The sequence below is a fragment of the Pituophis catenifer genome, unplaced genomic scaffold, assembly GCF_029215685.1.
Source record: "Pituophis catenifer annectens isolate HBS135680 unplaced genomic scaffold, rPitCat1.0.hap2 SCAF_1, whole genome shotgun sequence".
Taxonomy (NCBI): domain Eukaryota; kingdom Metazoa; phylum Chordata; class Lepidosauria; order Squamata; family Colubridae; genus Pituophis; species Pituophis catenifer.
In genome coordinates, this window is record NW_027256881.1 from 286,594,142 (window position 1) to 286,616,821 (window position 22,680).

Here is a 22,680-nt window from a genome sequence, read left to right on the forward strand (position 1 = left end):
GAAGGGAAAAATTGAATTTGATTAAGATTAGAGATGAGGATGAAGGGTAATATTGGTTTATTACAAAAATAGATGAGGAATAAATATGGCAAAAAGGAAATATAGAAATTGTAAATTTAATTGAAATGACTAAACACTGTTTAAATTTGTGAACCGGCCAAATATTCTGTTCAAAGAAAATACATTGTATGTTTGTATGTGTGTTTCTAATTATTGTTATTTATTCATATTTGTTCTCTTTTATTCTTTGAAGTTTAACAATTCATTCTTTATCTTAATATCTTTATATTTGTTTGGGGTTGGCTTTCTTCCCTTTCATCTTTTTTATTGTACAGCAATCTTTCTCCTCAAACCTACAACCTCTCTCTTTTCTTTCCTTCTTACTTTCTCTTCCTCCCCCTCTTCTTCTCCTCCCTACTTCCTCTTCCTTTCTCCTTCTCCTCCTCTCTTCCTCCCTCTCTTACCCTCACTCCTACTCTAATTTCCCTTCCCTTCCTTCATCCCTCTCTATTGCTGTATCCTTTTATGCATATGGACTACTCAGAGGGCTGAAAAAGTTATTTCTGACTGGTCCTCGCACTTTTGACCAGTCCTCGAACTTACGACTGTCCTCACATTTTACGTTTTTGCCCTATCTTGTCACCATGGTGAAGAGAAGCAGTTGTGAAATGAGTGACATGGTTGTTAAGAAAGCTGCACGGGCATAAATGTGAGGATGGTCATAAGTGTGAGGACCGGTCAAAAGTGCGAGGACCAGTCAGAAATGACTTTTTTCAACCCTCTGAGTAGTCCCTATGCACATAGCCATGCCCACCCGGTCACATGACGAGCTACCCACGACTACACAGTCACGTGACCAGCTAGCCACACCCACCCAGTCACATGATTGTCACACCCACCCAGTCACATATTTAATTATTTTAAATTTTATATTGTTGTTTTGTCTGTGTTTTTAAATAGGCTGTACACCGCCCTGAGTCCTTCGGGAGAAGGGCGGTATAGAAATAAAATTATTATTATTATTATTATTATTATTATTATTATTATTATTATTATTATTATTATTATTATTATTATTATTATTATTATTGCCAAGCCACACCTCCAACTAAGCCACGCCCACAGAACCTGTTGTTAAAAAAATTGAATCCCACCACTGGTGAAAGGGCCTCATAAGTGGAATAGCCTAGGGCCTCTTTTCATCCGGCCCTGGTGATCTGCCACCTTCTGTGAAATGTAATTGAAAGAGACAGTGTAATTCTATACTTAATACCAATGTAGAATTAGCCTATGTTAGGTTAGTGGAAATACTGCATCAATGATTCAAATGCATTTTAAGGAATATAAAGACATCAACTCATAAATCTATTAGTCTCTTCTACATTGTTGGATGTTGCTTTTCTGCCAAGAAAACATGGCAAGTAGGGTGAACTGATCATTTTACATACAGAAAATAATAGTTCTATAAATTATTGCTTAATTAATCAGTTAAAAAGAAAAGAGTTAAAATTTGTCTTGGATTTAAAAAATGCATTGTCAAATAAAAATCCCATTGCCTAAAACACAAATCTGTCACATTTGTTTCTAATTTGTTAGAATGGCAATGTATTATAATATCAAGGAAAAGGTAGATAGCTTGTACTAAAAAAACAATCTTTGGCATATTAAAATGAATCAAAACATTATTCAATAAACAAAATGCCAATTAACAAAAAAGCATTCACCGTATTTAAACCTTCAAAAAATTAAACTAATTTAAATTAAATTTTAATTTAGGAATTAAATTAGCTGTGATTTGATCTAATTAGTTTCAGTCCAAATATATACAGTAACAAAATAAAAATGTGATATACTGTTCATATCATGGCATAAAATATAGCAGAATGGTATATATGAAAGTGTTTATAAGTGGAGACAAGAAGGCATTGTGGACTCAGCCCAATTATATCTGTACTTACAGCCAAATCCTGAACGAGTTTCTCTTCAAAGGAATATTCCTCTGTTTCTATCCAGAATTTCTGATAACCATGAAGGAACAGGTTAATAGAACGGTGCCTAGGAGTAGCGGTGAAAATGAAATCCAGAAGGAAAGCAGAATAAAATAAAAAAGCTTAGAAGATTACTGACCAGTAAAACCTATAGATTCTGTACAATTCAATTCAATTCAAAAAGCATTAAACTTAAAGAAGGTTCAACAAAGATTAAATAATAGATGACAAATATTGTTTTAATAAACTGCACCAGATAGAAATCAAAACATGAAAAGAAGGTTATTGATATGCTTATATTTTACTGAACACTTTAGAATTCCATTTCCCATAGATGTAAATCCTTGTTTTCTTTTCAATAAAGACAGTTGGGAAAAGACATACTTTACTTTGATGCAATTCTAAATTGACTCCTTACCACTATGATGTCCACTGAATGCAAAGGAACTAAAAACATGAACTATCCATTTCACATCTTTATTATTTTACTTTAGGGTTATTATTTTTAACATAACATAAAATGAACTTAAGTATGCAATTTCTTTACACTTTGTCTTTGTCTAATCATGATGTTCTCATTTATCAATATGGTCTACCATCAACTTCACTTATAACTTTAAACCAAGATTTTTTAAATTGTAGTTTGTCTAAAACACAATAATTATTTGATTTGCACCTTACGTTTTTCCATAATTAATAAGTGTACAAAGCATGGAATTCTTTCTAATCTTATGTAGGTTTTTAGTGCAAAGCCCAATATAAGAGTCTTCATACCACCTTGGCAAATATTGTCTATTTGTTTACAAACTCTCATAATAAGAAAGATCTCTCTACATTTCAAGTTTAAATTCCCTCTATGAAGCTTCCACTCACTGGTTTGTTTCTTACCCTCAGGTAATATGGAGAATATAGCCACGCATCCCTTAAAATATTGTCACATCCCTTAAAATATTGGAAGGCCACTATCATGCTCCCTTTAGCATTCTTTTCTTTTAAACCAAGTTCCTTTAACTACGGGTGTCACTTAACAACTGCAGTGATTTGCTTGATAACCATGGTGAAAAAGATTGTAAAATCAGGTGCAACTAAGTTAACAACTGTCTTTTTTTGGGCAAAGGATATTCCAGCACCAACAGTTGTGGAGACTGTAACTGGCACATATTCTGGGTGTGATCTGATCAGTGTAATATAGAGCTTTTTGGGATCCTACGTTTACACCTCTGTTGATGCAGCCTAAAACTACATTGGGTCTTTTGGCAGCTATGGCACATTACTGGCTCCCTATGGTCTACTAGGACATTCAGATCTATCTTGCAAGCTCTACTGCTGAGCCAAGTATTTTATACATGAACATCTTGTTTTTCTGCCTAAGTGCAGAAAAAATACATTTCTTACCACTGAACGTTTGTTAACTTCATATCAATTAAATCCTTTTGATCTTTGCACCTATTTAGTATCTCCTCCAGCTTTGTGCCATGTACACATTTTATGAGCATCCCATCTAGTTATCGAGACTCATGTGGCATATAAGTTAAAACGATGATTGATGGTGGTAGTGATGATGGCGGCTATGATTGTTCAGCTAACTGGATCCATCTGGCAGTGGAGCAACCCTTCCCACTTTATTTCAATTTGTCTAGATGGAGGCTGTGTTCTACTTAATCAAAAGCATTACTGAAGTCTAAACATCCACAGTATTCCCTTGCTCCATTAACCTAGTCATATTGTCAAAACAAGCAATCAGATTGGTCTGGCATGAGCTCTTTTTAACAAACCCATGTTGGTAGAAACTATGTGAAGCTTTAATATTATGTTTGAATCTGGCAGTGATTATGGCAGAATTATTCATGCTGAATTTCAAACCCATAAAATATTCTCCCCACCTTCTTCAATTCAAACCCAGAATTTGAAATATTTGATCTATTTTAGAGTAAAAGCAACATTGTTGCTATGGAGTTACTTACTTATGGTTACATGGACTTCAAATCATAATATTAATCACAGTTTAGGGTTCCAACAAGTACTGAACTGTGGTTAATCAAAAAGGAGGTGTAATTTTCCAATAACTCCTTGCAAATGATGTAATTATAGAAGATTATAGAAGTTTGTAACATAACTAATTGCAACTGATATAATGTTGCAGTGCAATATGGGTGCAATTAGTTTAATAGAATTTAGTTCAATATGGGTAAACCAGAATGTTGTATTTCATTGGAGCTGAGTGCAGTGAAAGCCCCCCCTCCCAATATTCAGTCAGACGTTGAGTCTTCTACAGTCTCTTTAAATATGAGAAGATGGAGAATTTTTATTTTTTTTAAAAGAAAAATAATGTCACCTTTCTTCCATTCCACACTCCTTCCATTCTTTACTGTTATGTGGAAGGAAAGGAGAGAGCGAGGGAGGAAAGGGGGATTTTTAAACAAAAGACAAAAATAAAGTTGTTGAGAATGATTGTTTCCCTCTTTTCATGTAAACAGCAGACAAAAAGCTGCTTGGAGTTTCAGGTGAAGGATTTCACAGAAGTCTTCTTCCTCTTACCATAGAGATGTCTCCAATTAACAAAAGACAGCTGAATATGGGAAGGCATTCCTTTCATGAATTTCTGTTATGCTAAGGGCTCTTTTGATCCATACCTGACTTGGAGTGACTAAATCTCCCCCATATACTAACCTAAATTATCCATTTTTTTTCCTCTCAATCTCTTTTTTTTTATTGAAAAAGTTTTTCAAATACAGATTTTTCCCCCTTTTCCCCCCCTCCTCCCTAACCCCCCTCCCCCTCCCCTCCCCCCTTGGCTTCTCCAAAATAAAATCCAAATTGATATCACATTGTATAATACTTTATCATCCTTTTACACCACCCCCATATGCTAACCATTTCTTTCTAACATTATTATTATATCCCCTCTATACTATACATTTCAAAGCAACATTCAGCTATAAAATTATATAATAAATCCTAATTTGGCATTTATTCAACTCATAATCTACCCATTTCCTCCACCCCCATAACATCCCTTTTCCTAAACTAAACAATCAGTAGCCTAACCTATCTCCACCCACTTTCCTACAGGTCTACTAAATTATCCATTATTTTATTATGCACTGCTGAATGTCACCTTATGTGAGATGGGCAACACATCAATTTGATAAATAAAATTAAAAAGAATAAAGCCAGAAGGGAAGCACAAATGGCCACAACATAGAAAGCTTGCTTCTGCAGATACACTTATCTTTTCTTCTTTCCCAACTCAACTATGTATAATTTGATATGAAGAATTACATTACTTAGTAACTTAAGATAATTACTATGCATATCTGCTGGAAAATAGTCACGCTAAGTTTATTAGAAATGTAGCTGTTGGAAAGGAAAACTATCTATTCATTATATTTTAATGCCTTTAAAATATTTAGTAACATTAAGACCTAAGTGGCAGGAGAAATTCCAAATTGTGAAGAACATTGGGTTTTCAGTCAAGAAGATCATGCAATTATATCTGAAAGAACTGCCTTCCCCCCAAATCCCTAGAGCAGGGGTGTCAAACTCAAGGCCCGGGGACTGGATCTGGCCTGCAGGGTGCTTAGATTTGGCTCATGGGGCCGCCCTTTAAACAGTGAAGGACCAGCCCACAGTACCTCTGCCAGTGAAAACCGAGCTCGAAGGGCTGTCTGCGGCCCTCCCGAGCTCAGTTTTCACTGGCATATGGTTGCAGGATGCCATTGTAGCCGAAAACAGAGCTCAGGAGCCCATTTTCGCTGGAGGAGTGCTTGGGCCACCACAGGTGCCCCAACATGAGTGACATCAAGCTGGCCACTCCCACCGGAGCCCATCACATAATCTGATGTGGCCCTCAATGAAATTGAGTTTGACATCCCTGCCCTAGAGTATAGGAGTTGAGTATAAAACAAATCTTCAGATGTTTTTTTAAATTAATTGTCACATTTTGAATTCCCATTTGTTTCAAATAAGTTACAAGTTAAAAAAAGGAAAATGCCAGAAACTTAGATTTGCATATAAGAAGCATGTTGGCAATTATGTTCAAAGAATGCTAATTGCATAGCATATGCAAACAATCAAGGTTATTCAAAATAAAATATCCAGCTATCTCTTCAAACAACTTCAGGAACAATACATCTTTACAGAGCTGTATATGTGGGAGAGAGAAAATCTCCCCACAACAATGTTACGCCTTCTTCCGCTCTTCTTCCACCGCCTCTCCTATTCTCCTGATGCCAAAAACATACATAGCTAGTTCTGTGCATGTTCTGTAGCATCTATAAAATTATTTTATTTGATTCATGGATACAGTTTCCATTGCAAGCAAAGTCACTGCTGTTCCATATGGCTAAGTGAGCGCTGAATGAAAGAGATGAAAGGATGGAATGACCAAATTCTGGTAAGGCTACGTATCTCTATGAACTTTGAACATATAATTGATATACATTAGGAAGTAATTTTTTTTTAAATTTTTTGACAAAATCCTTAAATGAGTGATGTTAATTGCATAGAAAAAAACACTATATTTAAATATACAGTCCATTTTTCCATGTTGCCAGTCTAGATTGGAGTGGGTTAGATTTATGTATCTGGGGAGATATATAAAGATTTCCCAAAGCATTGAATAACTAGGTAATTCACATAATCAAGCTCAACTCAGTTGTTTTAAAGTAATCAGAAGTTTCTGTAAAACACATTGGTTAAAAATGATAGAACTTTACCAAAGGCCATTGAAGCTCATTTGCAAGACCCTGAAATCATTTAATAATGACAGAAGTAATGAATAGTGTGGGTGACTTCAAATCATTTGATTCCTAGCAACTGACTGGACTATCCTTGCAGTGGTTTGCCATTTCTTCTTTCTTAGGGCTGAGAGACAATGACAGGCCCAAAATTGCCCAAAGTCACTAGATCGTTGAGATGGGTGCATAGAAATTTAATAATCAATCAATCAATCAATCAATCAATCAATCAATCAATCAATACATTCATGCCCACAAGACCATAAAAGGGATTTGAAAATGGTGTGCCATTTTCTCTGGTTCACACCTTCCCAGGGTGCGAACCAGAAATTATGCTTTTCAACAATGCAAGCAGTATTCAGAAATAGCATATATAAGAATTTTTAAAAACTATGTACCTTGGCAGATTATACAATGGTGCCATCCTGAAACAAGCCACAACAGCTCTTTTACGTTGTTTAGACAAGAGTTTGTGCCAAACTGCTTTCTTTGATCTTAACGGTTGCTCAACCTATGGACAATATGAATAAAGATATTTTAACTGATTCTCACCTGATCCAATGACAAAAAAGTTAATATTTATAGTACATGATATATTAGCAACATTTCTTGCCTCCCCAATTAAAAATAGAATTTTCATTGGAAATTTCAAAAAAACGCCATAATTTTTGAACTAAAATTTATGACATTCAGAAAATGGAAATGTCATTAGATTTGGTGGTTTCCTAAAATTTTAACTATTCCTCAAGAAAATCTTAAAATCAATTTAATATTATAGTATCTAGGGGTATATAGAATCTTGTGGCTTGTTTATCAATCCCTCCATTAGACTATAACTGCGGTATAAAAATAATAATGTTTTATATTATTTTATCTTTAGATTGCCTTATAATCATTTTGCAAATATCCCTTGCACACTATCAAAGATTAGTATTAGTATGCAAACATCCATTCTCCCTGCTCTGTCTCAGCATCCTACTTAATCCTCCAGAAAGATCCCTAAGGGCTACAGAATTTCCCTGAATATAAAATGCTCAGCTCAGCCCAGCCCAGCCCCATCCTAGTTATATTCATTGTTCAAGATCAGTTTGTTGAGGTTAGAAGTTAATGCCTTATTTTACTGCACCAAAGGAATCAGAAGTCAATGTCATTTTTTTTTCTTTTTCCCCTTGCTTTCCCCCCACTATCCACTTCCCTTTTCTCTCCTCTAACTTCCCTACTATTTACTTTTGTATTCTCTTTGTATGCCATATTATAAACTAATAAAAAATTTTAATAAAAAGGATCAGTTTGTGGAGTTCCTATTTACTCTATTTAACCATGGATCTTCAGCCCATATGTCTCACTTTTAAACATAAAGTAATATTTTTTTTTACCTGTTCCAGATGATAGACAGCTGCTGAGATCCTTTGCACACGTTCAATAGTTTTCTCAGGATCAGCAGGTTCATCAGTTTTCAAGACATCTTTGTAGAGATTCAACTGCCATTTCACAGCAGGGTCATCTGACTATATATCAAAAAATTTGATCCATTCTTATGCATACTTAATATTAAGTATGGACACTTATTTAAATAAAATTTATTGCCATTTTTGCACCACTGTACTGAAGCAAGGGGGGAAAGTTATATGCTTATTTCTAGGAAGAAGAAAAATGTGATATTTCTAAATGATAATGCATTACAAAATCAAAGGCAGGAAGACACTGCAGAGCTCTATTGTGCTACGAGTATGCAATTTTATTATTTTGTAGATTGTCTCCGGATAATCTCCAGTCTCTCCTTGAGAGAGATGGAAGGTCTGGAAACACAAAATAAATATATCTAAGTGACTAAATAAAATCTCTTTTTTTCCTGAGTACTGCCTACATTGGTCCAATGGGACTCTTATTAAAGATCTCTTCCCATCTATGGTACTAGGGAGGAATTCTCTCACCATACGTACAAGCTTGTTTCTAGTTCTTCCCCTTGTAGTAAAATCAAAAAAAAAAAAATTATGCTAGTCTAAAAACTGTTGTTACACCATTAGTAAATTCTGGAGGAAATTAGGCTATAGTATAAATATATTCCTTTTCTGTGCCACATTTATCCTGTCTGTGACTCCAACATTGACATTGCCTGCCAGTGGAAAATTTGTGATCAGCATGTTGGGGATACTATATTGGTATACTTTATGGCCACACTATTTGGTGTCAGTAAACTTCCAGTAAGCTCTTTAGCTTGCTACAAGTTTTGTATCTATAAGTGCCATATTCATTCCCTGGCATGACTGCCAGAGCTAGTAAAAGGTGTACCTCAACATCTGGAAATCAACATGTTGCTCATTCATATTATTTCTTCATAATAAATATAATTTAGCTATAGAATTACTCTATTAAATGATGAAATATATTAACATGCGTTTTGAACTCAGAAATATATTTAACTAACTGATTTTTTGACATTTTGAATATTACCTTTTCCTGCAAATGCAAGTTATTGTGTAAATGTTCTTTAACTTCTTCTTCAGTGTCTTTCTGCAGATAAATAAAGGCATATTGATCTGGGTCCTCTTAAATATATTTTGACCAATAATAAGACAGAACACAACCTATTGGGATATAGCTGCATATTCTATATAAAATAAAAATAAAGAGAGCAAAGTTTTGTAGTAAGGAGCCTCCTGTAGCTATGTGTCCTTGTGTAGTTTAAAGTTCAATAATACACAAATATTCAGTGTGCTTGCTAGGTTCTGAAATGTTTTAAAAATATTTGTGAGATAATCTGAATATCTGAATTAGGAGGATACTTCTTATATCGTAAGGAGAAAAGATGATATAGATAGATTAGATAGATGATAGAGATAAAAATGACTCAGATTTTGGATTTTGGCACCAAATCAAACCCTCCCTCCCTCTAATAAGCCTTTCTTAAATTTATTTGTTTGATCATTTTCATGCTTTGTATCTTTCTAGACATGCATGGTACTCATATCTGAAGACTGCAAAAATGGTTCAAACCCATCCTTAGTATCCTTAGAGGAGCTTTTCTTGAGTTTAAGTTCAAGAAAACACTTAGTTTTAACACTAACTCCTTAACACTTTAGTGTTAAGGAATTATTATGGAGTTGGCAACACCTGAACTGAAACAAGTATTTCCCTGAGCAGGAAAAGTTGTGGTGCCTTTAAAGAGCTGTCAATAAGCACACTGCACTCAGTGTGCTTATTGACAGCTCTTTAAAGGCACCACAACTTTTCCTGCTCAGGGAAATCAACATCAGACCTGAATTACCTTTGTCCACTTCAGATTCAAATACTGCATGTCTTCATTTAAAACCTTTTAGATTACAATCAGTAAGAGTAAAATATTGACTTACACAGCTGTACCTGGACTTAGCAAGAGAAATTAGCTCTTGATCTCCAGGGGTACACATGTTCAACCCAATGGGGAGCATTTTTTTAAGTGCAGATACAATCAGAGAAGTCTGTATTGAATATAAATCCCCTCTATGTTTTGCTTTTTTTCGTTCTTGGTCATGACCTCCAGACTGCAAAAAAGAGACATATAAAGTACAGAGGATAGTTATTTCTTTCATACTAAAATAATTACTGTTCCTAATTATGCGACTAAACTTAGATATTCATATTAAACCTTAAAGCATTTGAACATTTACCCATTTGAATGGTAAAACCAAAGTGAACCAAAAGACTATCATGAAAATGCATGATTTTAGTGGCATTTTATAAGAAAAATACTGTAGAAATTGTAATTTTCAAGAATTCAAATATCTTTACAATTTTTAAGGAAATAAATGCCTCTGTAATTTTTCAGTATGTATATAGTGATAAAACACACACACACACACACACACACACACACACACACACAAACAACATTAGAATGGATAAACAGTGATACCATTTATAATTCTGAGGATTTCAGCGTTTGAAATATGTGCCTGTACAACATCTAAGAAATACAAAGTGTAAGTTCCACAAAACTGGACAGTTGTAAGCAAGCACACTAGAAAACTACTTTGCTGTAGAATCATTGTCAAATGATCACACTACATTGTCAGCAGCTTTAATCACGTGAAGTATACAGAGAATAAGCTTTTGGAAAAAGATATCAAATAGGCTGCACATTAGCATTACATTTAACCTGTTCACGATGCAGACAACGTACAATTTCACTGGGGAAAAAAACTTTTTAAACTAAGGCAGTAAATCAAAGCTCTGGGCAACAGCATAAGAGTTTATCACCACCAAAATGATACTAGGGACAGATTAAGATTAAACAGTTACAAATGTTATCTTTTTTTGAATCCCATGCATAAAAAAGATGAACAATGACCCTGATGAGAATTGAGCCACAGGCATGAATTCAAGACTGGGCTCACATAATGCATCTACCACAATTAAATTGAATTAATAAATAAAATAAATAAATAAATTAGCAACTCTTTTCTATTAATTCATCATGTCTTCTCCTTCTGCAAAGGAGATTTGAAGGCTCTGGGCCTTACACTGTATGCTACACTGATAAAATAAAATTTATTAATAATTTCTATTAAAACAGAAAAGAATGCTCAGAGCAGTCACATATTTTGAAAATTGTTGTTAAGCTCTCATTTTAATAAAATATATCAAAACATCTAGCCATATTTTTGGCATTTAGTGGAAACCAAAATATTATGCAATGGCTTTCCTCAAGGACACACAGTTGCAACACTTTGCCTCAAAGCTTTGTTTGTGGAATGCCTTCAAAAAGTTTTTTTTTATAGTAGCAGTGGGTTTAATGACATTAATTGCTACTTGACTTTCATACCAGACAAACAAATGTCACAATTTATCACAGGACTCAATGGCGTCACTATTCTCTTAGGCAGGACAATATCTGACACAACTCCCCCCCTTTTTTCCCCAAATAAAGAAATATTTTCAGGTTGTGTGACCATAAATCTCTCTCTGGGTCTATCTATCCATCTATCCATTCTGTCTCTGCCACCAAGTTCCAGTTCTTCTAAAAGGAAACCTTTACTGACAATTATTAAAACATCCATAACAAATAATGAAAGCTTTCTTAATGTAATATTGATTCATTTTTGTTACATGCTGATTGACAGCTATCAATAGGCCTAGTGCTTAACTTTCTTCTATTCATTGTCCTATAGATAAATTAAGCATATATGTATTTTGCTTTTTATAAATGCAGGAGAAAAAAACAGGAACGGAAAACCAAATCTTCTACATCCCAAATCTTTCCATCCATCATTGCGGCAGGACTCTGTTCACCTGAAATGATTATTGCCTTCAAGTTTTGAGAAGAAGATGAAGAATAATTGGTTCTTCTTAAAATAAAAGTGAATTTCTTCCTTTCATTCCTGATCCTAAATCTGATTTTTGGGGGAGGGAATATTAGTAAGTCAAATATCAGACATATCAGATGCCACTGTATCCTGTACTCTAGCTCACTGCTTCCTGCAAAGCTGAGTTCACAGTCTGATTCTACAAATGGTTCAGTATTTGAGAGTAAGTAATTCATGTGATGTCCTTTTAGTTTATTTATCAAGCATTATTGATAAATTTGTGGTGACATTAGAAGTTTATTGACTAGGAATGTATGTGTATGTGTGTGTGTCCTATAAGCAGATGATGCCATGCTGTTCACCAAGAACCTGAATGATTTTCATCAAGCATTAGCTAGATTATAAACCAAAGTAGATTTGTCTGGAAAAATGGTGTGAAGAATTACACACAAAGCAAAAGTAGCAGAATCCTAGATCAAATAAAAGAATTTGGTAGAATATTAACTAAACACAGGAAGATGGGTTTATAAATATATATAAATTATTGAAAGAAAATGGATGTTCTGTTGCAAGGAATGAAAAAGTATCAACATACAGTATGAGAAAATGGCCATGTTTGCAAACTTTGTTAGATGAAAGGAAGAGCTGAATGTATCAGGAGAAACATAAAAATAAGTTGAATGTAGTTGGACTCTGTGTGTGTGTCTGCCTGCATGTTGTGTGTGTGTTAAAACAAAAACAGAAAGGGAAAAGAATAAATGGTTATGCAATTAATGTAGATGAAATACAAGAGTGACCAGGATATTGTGGTGATATGACCAAGAAAATCATAGATGGAACTGATTAAATTCCTAAGAAGGGAAAGATGAGAAATTTAAAAATAGTTTGTAAAGTTGGAATAAAACTAAAAAAAATATAGCGAATGGTGTTAATCTAACTGGATATAGATACATTTTGTTTTCTTTCATGTCTTGCCTTTGATTTCTTTTTCTTACAATTTCTGGGATTTTTTTCTGCACTTTCTATAATGTTGCTTACCATAAATAGAAATATTGAGATGAGAAACATGTGGGTGAAGATATACTGAATTTATCTACACCTACTCATCCACTTATGAAGGCATGTTATATTATATGAAAGGTACTCTAAAATACATAAAGAATACTGGGAAGACATACTTTTTAAAAATTCAAATACTATCTCTTTCCTTCAATTCAGTGATAGATTTTGAAATAATAAACTCCAACTTGGAAATGACTGCTGAAGCAGTCATGTATTTTGTGATTTTTTTTTCCAGATTGGGTGAAGATTTCTCAAATGGGTTGCTATTGCTATTGTTGCTGCTGATGTCTCTCCGTTATTAGTTCTTTGTAACATATGCAAGAGGCCCCAAGTCACAAATAAGCTTATAGACATTGATCTGGTTTATGTCATTAACCCTGGGTCAGCTAATGGATACCAATGTGCTTACTTTCGCCTTTTTTGATGCCTTTGATGCCTTCCTGGCCCACCTAATTTATTTTACTGTGTGTCTTTTTTTTTTTTTAAATAGGAATATAACATAATATAACATGATACAAAGCAATACTCCTATGTACGATCTATATTTTCGCTCAGCAGGCTAGCTGGCAACTCTACACATAGATTAAGACTATTTCCTACTCCGCAAGTGAGAGAATTGGAAGTTTCTGTGCCCAGACATGCATTGGCAGGAGATCCTCCTAAGAGCAAGGACAACATTTCTCTAATTGGGCTTGAATTCATGCCCTCTGTCCTGAAAACTTTTAGAGAATGGAAACAGTAAAGTTTTCAGGGAAAGTATATGAAGATACATCAAGGATCTTTTATTCATTTTCAGTGCAGCTCTTAATCAATTACATTGCTTTATTTTTGCTCCTACTCTATGACCTTCTTTCTCTTTGTTTCCTCAGTTTGTTTACAAATTAATGATTAATATATTTAGCATAAAATGTCAGCCTCATGGAAATTAATGCAGCTAACTCATTTCCTCAGGTCCTTACTTTGTTCCTTTTATTGAATTAAAAATCCTTTAATCTTTGTGACTCTAGTGTTGGGTTTTGAAATAGCACTATGTGCTCCAAAATCACTTTGGCCTAGTAATTCTGGTTAAAAACAAAAAAGTGGAGACACTTTTTTAAAAGCTACGTTTTGGAGAAGGGGAATTTCCTATTTAGCGCTACCCAGAATTTCTGGTAGGAGCTCCATTACCCAATTCAATATTTGGTTTGGAGGGCATAACTTCTCCTTGGGTAAACTCCTCATCTGAGTGAATAACTATATTGAGACAATCTTGAAATTAGAGGGTGAAAGTGAGGAGCAAAGAAAGCTCCATGCTTGTTTTAGTGAGAGATATGCCTACCTAGTCCAGCCAGAAAACCTCAAGTGCATTTCTAGATCCTATAATGCAGCGGTTCTCAACCTGAGGGTTGCGACCCCTTTGGGGGTCGAACGGCCATTCCACAGGGGTCACCAAAGCCCTCTCTCGCCCCCCCCATGCCTTCACTCACCCTCACCCTCTGCCTCTGTTGGATCGCCCGGTCGCCGTTCGCTTACCCCGCCCACTCCCAATCTATTGCTGCCTCCGGAGTCCCAGATGGTGGCTAGAGGGAAAAAAAACTTTAAATTCTTGCCGCGGGGCTTCAAAGAGCTAGCTGCAAAGAGGTAAATTCCTGGAGCAAATTTTTTTCCCCCTATCTATGCTGAAAAGCGAAATTGAAACTAAAGAAGGGTCTTTGTTGCAACGTGACAAAATGAGGCAAAGAGATTTCTTTTTCCTCACCAAAAAAGGTAAGTGCAAAACTGCAAACAATGGGAAATTTAGGGCAAGAGGAGGTTCAAGATTTTAAAACACAAAAGAAAAAAAGCTCTATTTAACTAGGGAATTGTAATAATTGAGATACTATTAATTGTATATTGTGTTGAAAGCAGAAATGGTTGTGGTTTGGAGGAATATATGGGGGAAATAATTTGGTTTATTATTATTGGTAAATATAATTAATTGATTTGTAAGAAATTGGATTGCATGGAAATAATTGGAATATTCATGTTCATATTGATTAATATACAAAAAAGGTAGTTATATAACTAATTTATATTAAAATGTTGAATTTGTATTAAACAACTGTATTACATAATTAACCAATGTTAGGATGGATATAAAAATAGATGACAATGCGAAGGGGTATAATATAGAATAGAAGGGAAAAATTGAATTTGATTAAGATTAGAGATGAGGATGAAGGGTAATATTGGTTTTTTAAAAAAATAGATGAGGAATAAATATGGTAAAAAGGAAATATAGAAATTGTAAATTTAATTGAAATGACTAAATACTGTGTTGGAAGAAATATCCTTCTGTGTTCTGCTCCAAGTGGGGAAAAAGACACTGGAAACATGGAGACTGCTTGAAAAGATGGTTTAATGGTGGACAGGATCACATGGCTTGATGGGGCCCATTGTGTTAGTTTCTGTTGCTATTGTGTTGCAAATGTCCTTTGACAAAGGATTGACTTTCTGCCTCTGGCCCATTAACAAAGGGTGGGGGGCAGGAAGGTGGGAGCTGGTTTGTCTGTAAAATATGCTTCTCCATTTCTCATCCAGGGAAATATAATATTCTGCCTTTTTAATATTTCCCAAAATATTTCATTCTTCTAGGAAAGGGGTGGGTGCTAACCTCCTACAACTGTTTAAATTTGTGAACCGGCCAAATACTCTGTTCAAATAAAATATGTTGTATGTTTGTATGTGTGTTTCTAATTATTGCTACTTATTGCTATTTGTTCTTTTATTCTTTAAAGTTTAACAATTCATTCTTTATCTTAATATCTTAATATTTGTTTGGGGTTGGCTTTCTTCCCTTTCATCTTTTTTATTGTACAGCAATCTTTCTCCTCAAACCTACCACCTCTGTCTTTTCTTTCTTACTTACTTTCTCTTCCCCCCTCTTCTTCTTCTCCCTACTTCCTCTTTCTCCTTCTCCCACTCTCTTCCTCCCTCTCTTACCTTCACTCCTCCTCTAATTTCCCTTCCCTTCCTTCATCCCTCTCTATTGCTGTATCCTTTTATGCATATGGACTACTCAGAGGGCTGAAAAAGTTATTTTTGACTGGTCCTCGCACTTTTGACCAGTCCTCGAACTTACGACTGTCCTCACAATTTATGTTTTTGCCCTATCTTGTCACCATGGTGAAGAGAAGCAGTTGTGAAATGAGTGACACAGTTGTTAAGAATGGTACAATGGGCATAAATGATGACCAGTCATAACTGCGAAGACCGGTCAAAAGTGCGAGGACCTGTCAGAAATCACATTTTTCAGCCCTCTGGGTAGTCCTTTTGTGCACAGGGACTACTCAGAGGGATGAAAAAGTTATTTTTGACTGGTCCTCACACTTTTGACCAGTCCTCGAATTTACGACTGTCCTCACATTTTACGTTTTTTGCCCTATCTTATACCATGTTGAAGAGAAGCAGTTGTGAAATGAGTGACATGGTTGTTAAGAATGCTGCACAGGCATAAATGTGAGGATGGTCATAAGTGTGAGGACCAGTCAAAAGTGCGAGGACCTGTCAGAAATGACTTTTTTCAGCCCTCTGAGTAGTCCCTATACACAAAGCCATGGCCATCCGGTCACATTACCAGCTAGCCACGCCCACCCAGTCACATGACCTCCAAGCCACACCCACAAAATAAGCCACACCCACAGAACCGGTAGTAAAAAAAATTTAGAAGCCACCCCTGGTTGGGGGTCACCACAACATGAGGAACTGTATTAAAGGGTCGCGGCATTAGGAAGGTTGAGAACCACTGCTATAATGTATATGCTTCTATCTCATCTATTTGTTTGGAAGTGTTTTTATTTACTCAGAAAAAGGAAATCAGAGTTAAGGAATAGCTGAAGCCATTTGTCTTTTGGTTTCCTATTTTATAAGAGCAACTTTACAGTCAGAATTACAAATATGCTACCAGTAGCCAAATATTGGTGGTTCCTATGTGCTCCTATTGGCACATTACCTGCTAATACGTTTGTTCCCACAGAAACTAGTATGTTCAAAGGTTTTCAGTTACATGCCTCAGACATGTAATTCGGGCATGTATATAATTCATGCAGTTATATATTGTTAAAATACTAAGTGTTCTGCAATAGCTTTTCAAATGTTAGAAGAAACAGAGAAATACTGATACACATAACATGGGTATACCAAAAGAAATACATGTACTTCTGTCAGCTAGAGGCACAGAAGGTGATTCATCAATATTTTTTCTCCCTGTCCTGAAGATTGCAGAGTTTCAAAAATTCTTGAATTTAAGTAAATTTGTGGAAGGCTGGTAATTTATTGTGTGCATGGAAGCCATAGATTAGGCACTAATAGAATTAATTTTTAAGTCATTATCACATAATTAATTCTCTTCTGGAGGTCAAAAATGGATGACTTTCCACTATGGTATAAGCAGACTTTTGCTTGTACAGCAAGAAATACATTTATTTTGCCTCTACCTCATCCATATTTCCTTGTTCCTAAATCTGCTGCAAAGTTTCATCTCATTGCAGCAGTTTCTTTTCTGGAGGAGATCTGAATTGAATGGAGATTCTTTTCTCCCACTGATGTCCACTCCACTAGTGGCTAGACAATTAAATGCAGCCTCTACTTCTGATCCGGCATTAACATTGCTCTTGAAACTATGCAGATAATGAAATAGGGATTATTTTAAAAAAACAAATGTCTATTTCTGCACAGATGCTCTTTCTTCATGTGTATTTAAATGAATTTATATTTTTTAAAAACCCTGCACTTTTGTAGCCATGGAGACACTGACTTATAAAGGAAGCAATCGTATTAAAGATTACCTTCTAATTCTTTAACTCTATTTTTATCCCAATTGAGTCATCTCATAATTGTCTTACAACCAGTGAATTGCATATTTTTGCATGATGCTGTCTGTTGAACCTATATTTCAAGAAAGTGATTTTAAATAGCCTTGTTACATAGCTATACAAATGGTTTAATATACCCCAAAAAGTTATATTTCAGTATGTCTTGAGCAAGAAAAGCTAAGGTCGATATGAAGGTCACTTTTTTAAAAAAAAACAACACTCTAATTATAATAATAGATAGTAGCTTTAGTGACCACCATGTTACTTTAGTATTATTTTGTTTTCAGTAATAAAATTTCCTGTTCATCCATTGCTCTGTTGAGGAATTAAGATACTTAAGTAAAATCAATTACATAACATGAAGAAGGTGACAGAGGCAGAAGAGATATATTATTGGACTATTTTCCTACTTCCGAAGTGAGTACCTAGCTTTTATACAGAGAATAAAAATAGACAAAATCTGCCCAAGTTTCCAATAGGGTTTATATTAGGCAGGACATGCATCTTCCCTTTGTGACGCCACTGTATGATCAATGGAAAGAATGTTGAGACCTTGGTCATTTCTAAAACTAAAACATATATACATATTATATACACTTAGACCTGTACCTTTACTTGCATGGCCTGTATGAAAGAAAGAAAACAACAAAGAAAGTAAATAAGGATGATGAAAAGGTGAACATTTTGCCATTTACTCAGAAAGAAGATTTTATATGTCAGCAAAGCAACTAACAGTGCAGTCAACTTCTTAGAAATAAGCCCAGAAAAATTAATGGTTTTGTTCGAGAGTAAAGCCAGTTAAAAGTAAATATAATTCATGGAACCTATACCCAAATGCAGTCATATATATGCACTGTAAAATATGGCACACATATAAACCACCAAGTATCCTATGGGATCATAATCAGGTATAATTATAAAAAATAATAAGTAAATAAATAAAGAATAATTCATTCATGAAACCAAAACACAGTTACATATTCTCTTAAACAATGTTATAAGAAAGTATACAAGTAAATAAATGTCTTTCTGTTGATCTTACTAAAGGGTAATTCTCATAATAAAGAATACATTGGAGATTATTAATCCTTCCAACCATCAATATCTTTATTTTTTATTTATTTTATTTATTTAGTTTGTCAAAACATTTATAAGATAACAGATATAAGTATAAACATGATTATGAATACCAGAAATAGATATGAATAAATGGGGACAGTAGGACAGGGACGGTAGGCACGTTGGTGCACTTATATATGCCCCCTACAGACTTCTTAGGAATGTGGTGAGGTCAATAGTAGACAGTCTAAGGTTAAAGTTATGGGGGTTTGGGGATGTAACCACAGATTCGGGTAGTGCATTCTAGGCATTGACCATCTCTTGCTGAAGTCGTATTGTGCTACCCACAATCATGGAAGTTCACTAGCATACTTTGGGCCAATGACTCTTTCTCAGTCCAATCTATCTCACAGGACTGTTGTGAGGAAAATTGGAAGAAATAACCCCGCCTTATGTTCCTGGAGGAAAGATGGTATACAACTCCAGGTAAAAGATACCCATTTTAAATAATGAAACCATATCTTTAAAAAGCAAAAGAGAAATAATCTTATCTACAATATAAATTTCATAAATATTTTAACACGCAATCGCTTTATATTTAGATTTCATCGCTGAAGGAACAATGTTTTACATTGAACCAAGCCATCATCCATGAAATCTAGGCAGCAATGTCAGGGACTGAATTAAACCAAAATTATGTGACAAGAATAGCTGAAAGTGCCCATTTCATAATTTAAATAAAATAAGTAAAATTTCAACTTCCCACCCATTATCAATTCTGTAAGTGAAAAAAGAAAACACTGTTTGTATATAATTTTGCTTTTGTTCAGGGATGACTGCTTGAGGGTGAACAGATCTTGCAATTGAAGCCCTGCCTCCTTGTGTGACATATAGGCAAATACAAAGGGGTAGGGCTTTGATCATGAAATTGTGTGTGCTATCTGGCCTCCCCCCTGCCCCCCCACAACATATTTCCTTGTTTCTGTTAGCAGAGGAGCCAAGCTTAATGCCACATTTTCCTTAAGAGTGATTTCTCCTCCAGTTACTATTTGTGTTGGATTTCACCCAGCATTGCCAAGAAAACATTTTCACAGACAAAACAGTTATTCAGTTGTGTGCTATTGCAGTCTTCCATATGTACTGTTTACACAAGCATCTGAAGCATTGGCAAGTTTTGTCGTTTTAAGAAAAATTTAGTTTTAAGTCCTCAATTTTTAGATATAGCTAATTTCTAGATAGGGATCTTGGGCTTTTAAAAATAAAACCTGACAAACTAAACTATGTGAAGGAAAAAACCCCAAGGTTTGATCTTTTCTGCATGATGATTCAAATGTGATGTACATTCACTCTGATTTTGCATGTTAGCATTAATGAAATGTTCTGTGTCAGTCATTTCCATATAAATAAGACTTGATTCTGAACATTTCTAATTTCTTCTTTCAGTGTAAGATTTCACCCTGAGTTCCTTTGATTAAGTCAGGAGCATATGAATCATTTTAAATACCTATAAGGCAAATACTATTTTAATTTTAAAAATCTGACCTGAATGTAATACAATTATAAACAGATGCTGCATTATGTTTAGAAAGGGATGTGACATAAACTATAATTTTAAAAATAGCTGCATGTGTCCTTTATGAAAACACCCACACGAAGTTAAAAAAAAATAACAGATTAAAAGAGTGAATGTTGTGTTTCATTAATCAATTTAACAACAACAAAAAATCAGTTATTTTAGTACCACCAAGTAACTGTCTTTGTCAAACTAAATGTTCTCTAACTTACCGTTCCCCTCGGAGCAATCTGCTGCCATATTATCAGAAAAGAAAAGTTAAAAGATCTTGCTCAGTTGTAAGTAAATTTAGTTTAACAAAGATCAATAAACTATGTTATTATTTTTTTAAAAAAGCATTCTGATCTATCAGTATGGATTCTAATATAACAAGTGACAACAGTTACTAGACTTACCTTTTGTGTATAATAATAAAGTATATTATACCATGCCACATGCTGCATCTATTATACACACACACACACACAAAAACCACACCCACAGGTATCCACACCCACACACACAAAGGCACCCACCCACCCACACACCCACGCGCGCGCGCGCACACACACACACACACACATATATATATATATATATATATATATATATATATATATATACATATACATATACATATACATATACATATACATATACATATACATATACATATACATATACATATACATATATATATATATATATATATATATATATATATATATTTATTTATTTATTTATTTATTTATTGTATTTTTATTTGCCTAATTAATAAACAACTAGGGTTTCCCAGGCATGTTTTACAAAGCATGTTAACCTTAAGCAAAGCACATCTGCCTGGAGCATTAAAGCAGCAGGATTTTTCAGAAAACTCAACAAAGCTGCTTCAAAGCTCCTGATGTGCAAGTAAACAATTACTTCTTTCTGGGATTGCCAACAGAGTAAAGCAGATGTTCCCTTCTCACACAGGCAGACACTCAGGTTCTGTTTTCCAAGCAGTCACTGCAGCTTTGCAGAAATCATGACAGTTTGGATGCTTTGAAATGTGATGCCTTGCTCAGGTTAACAAACTTTAGGAAGCTGCTTTTTCAAATGCTTTGTATACTTCTCCTCCTTAGCTTGTAGATAATGGGTAATTTTGGTGATACAGGAAATATTTCCTGTGGATGGTACCTGTGGTACCTTTTCTGGGTCAGAAAAGTCACTTTTAAAATTAAGTTCTAGGTCCATTTTTCAAAAATATCCTTCAATATGTCCAATGTTATAATATTTTGCTCTGTTCTGTATTAGTAAAATTTAAATGTTCTACTCCTTTAATTATAATCTTCAGTTCCTTCTAGTTGTTTCTAATGCCCAACCTTGAAAGTTGGGCCTTGAAATCACAAATAATTATTTGTGTATTTCATCCTGACTAGCACTGATGATGTTACCTAGTTTGACTAATGAAATGACTGCATGAAAACAACCAAGCTCAGAGAGCACCAAAGACCCTTCATTTCAACCTGACTTATAAATATTCTCCTTATTAGTTTTATCCTATTATTTTTTAAGAAAATTCAAAGCAAAATATTTTCTCACAGGAAAGATTCTTACAATTAACTCCAAAAGCTTATTTCAAATCCATCTGAACCCTTAGTTTGTTTATAATTTTCTAAAATCAAAGTTCTATTGCTGTTTTGTTTTTTGCTGTTTATTTATTTGATTTCTACAGCCACCCATTTCAACAATTGTCTCTGGGCAACATGCATCATAAAATATAAAAACAATTTAAAACAATTAAGAAAGTACAAAATAAATGTATAAGGTACCAAGTAAAATTATTACTATCAATCCTAATGCTGCCAGGAAATAGGGCCTAGGTCTCGGCACACTATTTTTTTTATTTATTCCAAAAGATTTTTTAGAAAGTTTTTAAACTTGTATTTAAAACTTATTTCACTAAGGATTGAATTAAGCTCCCCCAATGTCAAATCATGAAAACTGTAACAATAGGAAACTGAAAAGAGGATTTTAAAAAGAAGTATTTTAAAATATTAATTCACAAGCATTTAAAGATGCACATAATTATCTTTAACATGTTTTATACTCTGTAGTTGCTTTAAAAGCTGTGAATAATAATTTTCAGTGAGTTAATATTTTATGATCTGAAGCCTAATTTAC

At 34.4% G+C, this 22,680-nt stretch overlaps 1 protein-coding gene across 1 annotated transcript in view; it reads right to left on the minus strand.

Annotated features, from left to right (window-relative positions):
- Window positions 1-22,680, minus strand: part of RYR3 (ryanodine receptor 3) — a 244,899-nt gene that overhangs the window by 49,450 nt on the left and 172,769 nt on the right. The window contains exons 71-77 of the mRNA XM_070935838.1: window positions 20,751-20,771; window positions 18,516-18,530; window positions 10,081-10,251; window positions 9,182-9,241; window positions 8,104-8,235; window positions 7,126-7,238; window positions 1,959-2,055 (exon numbers count right to left, since the gene is read on the minus strand). Coding sequence (XP_070791939.1) covers window positions 1,959-2,055; window positions 7,126-7,238; window positions 8,104-8,235; window positions 9,182-9,241; window positions 10,081-10,251; window positions 18,516-18,530; window positions 20,751-20,771 — 609 coding nt within the window. The remainder of the gene's footprint in view (window positions 1-1,958; window positions 2,056-7,125; window positions 7,239-8,103; window positions 8,236-9,181; window positions 9,242-10,080; window positions 10,252-18,515; window positions 18,531-20,750; window positions 20,772-22,680) is intronic.